Consider the following 6,144-nt stretch of genomic DNA (forward strand, 5'->3'; position numbering starts at 1 on the left):
GTGCATGACAATAACACATTTTGCATACATATAGTGGATGTATAAAACAATTACTATTATTAGAGCACAGTTAGATTCAAAGTAGCCTGTAACTATTTTATGAAATGTTAATGTAAATATAAGTAAGACAGAAGCTAAACAAGAGGAGATGATTATGACAAGACTAAGGAATGGTCATACTGGTCTGAACAGTTCCCTCTATGTTATTGGAAAGCGTAATAATGGAAACTGTGAATTTTGTGAAGAAGAAGAAACGAGTCAGCGAGAGAAAGGTCTAAGAGAGATGGGAGAGGAGAATATCATTAATGTACTAAAGAAAAGCTTTAGTGACAAATGTTGGAAACTTTTTCTGGAATATTTAGAGTCAACAAGACTAATGAATCGAATTTGAGAAAAAAATTAATTATTATTTATTTCTTCTACTTTATTATTTTATTTTTTCTATATGTATATAGATATTTCTATATCTTTTTATATACATTTATTTACACACATATATGTATATGTATGTGTGTATATATGTATTTCTTTTCGTTTGGTTGTGACATTAGAGTCCTTAGTCCACACTTCAGATCAGTGGGTGGCGGTAATGCACCCGAAAGCTGTTTGCCAACTGCCATAAAAAGCAAAAGAAGAAGAAAAAGCAGGCGGCTTAAAACGGTCCGACTTGAACGCAGTTTTTTGTCAACGCCCCTTTCTACGTCCGTCTGCTCTCGTCTGCTTTCCAGGCGAGGCGCAGTTCATCTCGAACGAGCCTATTGGTTAGAGTTCAGGGTAAACCAATCAGAAGAGAGTAAAGGCGGGTCTTAACGTTGCCATAGCAGGAAAAAAAGTTCGCCGGGCAAGCATGACGGACAACAAGCAAAGCGCAGGTCCGTACGAGTCAGCTACAGGTGTATACCGTCCATCAACTAGTCTCAATCTCATGTTGAGGCAACAATAAACGCGCCATATTGATTTGGTTAGCGGTAGTTGAGCGTTGTTTGCTTGACAGACTTGGGAGTTGTGACGTTAACTCTTGGCTCCGCTCCCGGTTCTCCCTCTCCTCTCTCCTGTCTTGTCAGAGCCCGTAGAGACAGACGTCCACAAGAAGATTAAAGCAGCGTTTACAGCGTTTGACGATGAGTCGAACGAGAAAGTGGATGTCAGGTGAGCTCCAACTGTTTTATACAGAGAGAGGTGGTGATGTCTCCTGATAAACTCACTCCTCTCAACTCTTTAGGTCACAACTCATAACTTCCAACACAGTAAATATGAAGATAGAGTTAGCAATATTAGACGATGTCTACTCAACAAAACAGGTTACTTTACTCTTACTTAATTAAGTCCATATTTACATTCATCCGATGCTGTTGTAGGTCTTTATGTTCAATAGTGTGGTCTATAGATAACATGGAGTTTGTTTCCCAGGGAGATTGGCACCATCATCTATTCCCTGGGGTGCTTCCCCACTCAGGCAGACCTACATGACATCATAGCTGAGGTGAGAACAGTGCTTACCACCTTCATTGTTTTGGATGAATAAAAGCACCGGTCATCTCATCATCGGAGGGGTATTTACATATATTGGTCATGCAACAATATCTACTATACCTGCTTCGACATCAACCGTTTTTGCTCCAATGCAGCTTGATATAAATTGATATTATGATCAGTTTTGCCAGAACATTCTCAGCTTGTTGTTAAAAAAGGCCCAAAACTCAGCAACAGTCCTGTTCAGGTTGAGGAGGACCACACTGGATTCGTCCCTTTGGACAAGTTCCTCCCAGTCATGACCAAAGTGCTGCTGGAGCACAAGTAAGACATTATCTCTTATATCTTATACAAACTCTTACCTGAGGCCAGCCATGTTGTCTTATATATCTACCTGAATTAATTAAGATGTTGAATTTTGACATTGTGTGTGTGTGTGTGTGTGTGTGTGTGTGTGTGTGTGTGTGTGTGTGTGTGTTAGGTTCCCTCCCATCCCCGAGGACCTGCTGCTTCAGGCCTTTGAGGTGAGATAAACTTCTGTTTCCTCATATTCTATCCCATTCATATCCCAGTGTTGTAGTACCAGCGACTGCACAGCTTCTATACAATGAAGTAGGAGTTTGAGCCTCTGTGACTATCACACTGTCAACAGAGTAATATCACAATGTAAGTTACTGATATTTGTGTCTCCAGGTTCTGGACAAAGAAAAGAAAGGGTACCTGGAGCCTGAGGAGCTGACAAAGTACATGACGCAGGAAGGTAAAGCAGAAGCTTTCAGCTCTCACCTTGTGATGTTTCATGCGTGTTGAAAAGCAGATCTTTTCATAGATAGGTTGTGTGTCTAACATTAGTTCCACAAAACAGCCTTTGAATGTGCAAACTTCTTTATTTCCCACCACGGCTGTGTTTAAACCAGGTGAGCTCTTCATTCAGGAGGAGATGGATGAGATGCTGACAGCACTCGCTGACCATGAGAAGAACCGTGTCTATTACAAAGACTTAATCTGCCAGTTGACCGTTGACCCTGACATGTAGGCAATGTCACAGTGTATAACTGTTGAGAAGTCTGTGTGTGTTTGGCATTTGTGTTCATGTCTGCAGGTTATTAATAGGCTAGTAGTTCTAAATATGGTATAATAAATAAATAAATGTTCGTATCTCAATCCTGACCTTGTGTTTACAGAATTGTCTTTCGGTTCAGATTAAATACTATAAGTGCTCAAACTGCCCCCAGTATGAGCAGGCCCCACCACCATTTACATATTGTAACCAACCTAATTTATAATTTGGATGGCAGAAGATGTTTTCAAAGTCAATTTGAATGCATTATTGTTACCCATAACTCCAAGGCCTCGGCCATATCGAATCCCAAATTAGAATAATTAAAGTAATTCAAAATGTCAAAACAGTGTCTAGCAAATGACTCTGATGTATAATCTATATAGTATATATTAATGATAAATAAAGGTTCAAAGGGGATAGTGTCAGAGATATTACTGTTTCTGGGGGTGGGAGGAATCAACGCAATGCTTTCGTTTGTAGTGCACCCAAAGTCAGCAGCGTGTGAAGCGTCAGTGTTTGGGAATATTTTCTACCTGCTGACCGGGCACAGCAGGGAGCGCTGTTGTCATCCTTATCAGTGAGTCGGGGCTGCGAGCACCTTCATATATACAGCCTATGGTGTGGAGTCATGAAGCGCTGATCAATCACAAACCTCACATGTTATCCTGTAAAGTTTAATTATATATATATATATATATATATATATATATATATATATATATATATGTACAGCGGCTACATTTGTAATTGTGTTTCTGCCCCCCCCCCCCCTTTTGCTTTAACTTAGTTTTGGTGTTCACAAAATCCTTGAGAATCATATCTGGTAAATGCTCCACTGTGCTCACCAGCTAGTCTCTATTGTGTGTGTTTGTTGACACAGGTAGTGTGTACAGAGGGGGCTTTGTAGAGCTTTCTGTACTGAAAACAGCAGCCTCCGGGCAAAAAGGTTGTTTGTGAGAGCAGAGAGGCAAACCAGTAAAACAAGACACTACGAGGTTTGATAAAGCAGAGGGGAGCGGTCGAGTTCATAATTCACTGTGGGTTCATAACTATGAGGAACTCGTCTCACGTTGCAGCCAGTCATTTCATCCATTGCTGCAGCGTTGGGCTTGAGTTGGTTTGGGTGGGGGGCACATGGTGCAATAAGATGATGCCAAGAACATGGACCATTGCGTGAAATGGAATATCTTTTCAAATAACGAATGTATGTCGTTGCATCATCGTTCTCCAAACAGTCAAAACAGGTTACTTCCTGGTGCAATATGACAGAGTTCATATTGGGCCACAGCACGTTGCAACACGGCTCTACCTCATAGATTGACAACAAACCAGGCAGAGTTGACTTGAATGTTAGTCTTTGATTCACATATTTTTACTGTATGGCACTGAGTGTGATATACTACTGACTCCTCACTCATGGCTCAAAAGAGGACAAAAAAACAAACAAACTTTTGGTCCCTTTTTGAACCAGAGCATCTGCAGATGAATTCATAATTGAATACAAAAACATACCCGATATGTCATGATCCACTAAAGTTATGCAGTGAATGATGAATGAATCCCTGGCGGTGATCTGCACTCTACAGAGTACACTTAGTTGTACTTCCGTCATAGGTTGGGTTTCAATAAGACTTATCCGGAGGCTAACTGTCTACCTTCTATATACTCTTGCTACAACGTGTTCGCTCTGGGTCACAATGCATCTCTTCTAAATATGACTCTCTGGGTATAAAGTGCAACTCCAAGAGACCTGATCAAGATGCAGATCTTGTAATTATCAATTCATAATTACTAGCTGCTAAGTTCCTTTTACAAGATACGGAAGTCATGACTATAAGAGAAAACGCCTTCACCGTTCTGTTTTTATCTTTATTTTGGCGAGTGTGTAACTGCTGCTATATGTACTGTACCTGTTCTCAAGCTGTGGCTGAGTATTTTTTCGTAGTGAGCCACTAAAATAACATGCCCTCTGTTAGCCCTGCCCGATCAAACACCTGATTCGAGAACTAGTCCAGAATCTTGTGTCCGCCACTTGTTTCCACTGTTCAGTTTTTCAAATGGTTCATTTGTGTGAATGCACAGATTACACTGTCACTGCTGCTAACAGATGCCTCCTTATGTGCAGGACACTGACAATCATGGCATCATTTTACATTTGGAAATATAACTTATATGACTACGGTTGATGTCATTCTTCATTTCCTTTGAAACAGATATTTATATAAAGAGGAACCATTGTACTGAGAAAAGTCAACCACAGTGTTTTGAATGTGATGTGTTTTGAAAGCACAGATTAACACACTATTTGTTTCCTTCTCGTTTATCTGAAATCTTACTGGTTTCAACTAAGCGAGGAATGGCTTTTCCCACAGTCTGCAGTTTCTTATACACACAAGCAGTCAGTGGTGGCAAAGTATTCAGATACTTTGACTAAATAATAGTAATACTGCAATGTAAACATGCTCTGTTAAGTATCAAAAGTAAAAGCTCTCCTGAAGAAAAACGCCCCTTTTCATAGTGTTACAGTATTATACATACATTATACATATTATAGAATTAATGCATTATCATTATAAACAGCATTTAAAAGCTGGTCGAGGTGGAATATTTTTTATCATCTTCTGTAACTAGTAAGAATGAATGTAAAATGAATGTATATATTATTATATTTTTCAAAAGTACAATATTTCTCTTCAAAATACAGTGGAGTACAACAAGGAAGAAGTCAAATACAGCACAAGTACTTTTTAATTGTAGTACTCCACCCCTGCTTACAATCTAGAGACAGAAATGAATAGAAACCCAGATCTTACTCCCATGTTTCCTTAATAGGCAATTAACATACATTGATTATGACATATAGGTAGGTAGGAATAATTCATATGAATTCTGTCTTTATTTTTGATGGACCAAATAAATTAGCATAATCACATTTTTATTGTTTTGATTTATTTTCTCATATCCATACATATAACTTGTGTCGTAGGTAAATTATTGTTGACCCCGTGTTGACCTTTGCATACCCCTAACCCGTAACCCAGGAACATGGCTTGTTGGGTTTTAAGCTTTTTACCCTGTTAACGTATAGTACAGCTTGGAGAGTTGGAACCAGCTCTCCAAGCTGTACTATACTGTTGATACAAGGTTCCTTCTACATTTTAATGTGTACGTTTAAGGGAGATTATACTGTGTTGGTTCATGGGCTGCATAATGTTCTTTTCATTTAAATAATCTTAATTCTTATAGACATAAGCCAGGGACTGTGCTCATTTTCACAGGAACTCTCTAACGTTGTTACAGCTTCATCGGATATAATAATAAAAAAGAAGGCCTAACATGGTTTGTTTTCATAAGAGAACAAAGAGGATTAATTTTTTATATCGTGACATCACCACTCTCTGTTCAAGTCACTGTGCTCATCATAACATGGTGTTGGTCTGTAGCCACCTTGCCAGAGGCAGGTTGGGCACAGTTCCATGTGGTAAATACCATTTTATTGTGTTGCCCATGTGTGACGTGTGCTGTATGGAAGTATTCGGAAGTGCGTCAAAAGGTGTGCAACGTCTAGGGACTTTCTTACTTCGAGCTCAAGGGAAATACCGGTTGAG

The 6,144-nt window shown here is 39.4% G+C and overlaps 1 protein-coding gene across 2 annotated transcripts; it reads left to right on the forward strand.

Annotated features, from left to right (window-relative positions):
• The first annotated feature begins 843 nt into the window (after window positions 1–843).
• Window positions 844–2,637, forward strand: drc8 (dynein regulatory complex subunit 8). 2 transcript variants are annotated; one of them, XM_079164166.1, is made up of 7 exons: window positions 844–893; window positions 1,065–1,149; window positions 1,411–1,483; window positions 1,721–1,797; window positions 1,955–1,997; window positions 2,167–2,233; window positions 2,391–2,637. In XM_079164166.1, exons 1-7 carry the CDS (start codon window positions 848–850, stop codon window positions 2,507–2,509), a joined length of 510 nt encoding a protein of 169 aa, XP_079020292.1. In that variant the 5' UTR covers window positions 844–847; the 3' UTR covers window positions 2,510–2,637. The 2 variants fall into 2 exon arrangements, with proteins under 2 accessions (XP_079020292.1, XP_079020293.1); XM_079164167.1 differs by having other exon boundaries at window positions 845–872.
• The last annotated feature ends 3,507 nt before the right edge of the window (window positions 2,638–6,144 follow it).

This window comes from Pholis gunnellus (genome assembly GCF_910591455.1).
Source record: "Pholis gunnellus genome assembly, chromosome: 1".
Taxonomy (NCBI): domain Eukaryota; kingdom Metazoa; phylum Chordata; class Actinopteri; order Perciformes; family Pholidae; genus Pholis; species Pholis gunnellus.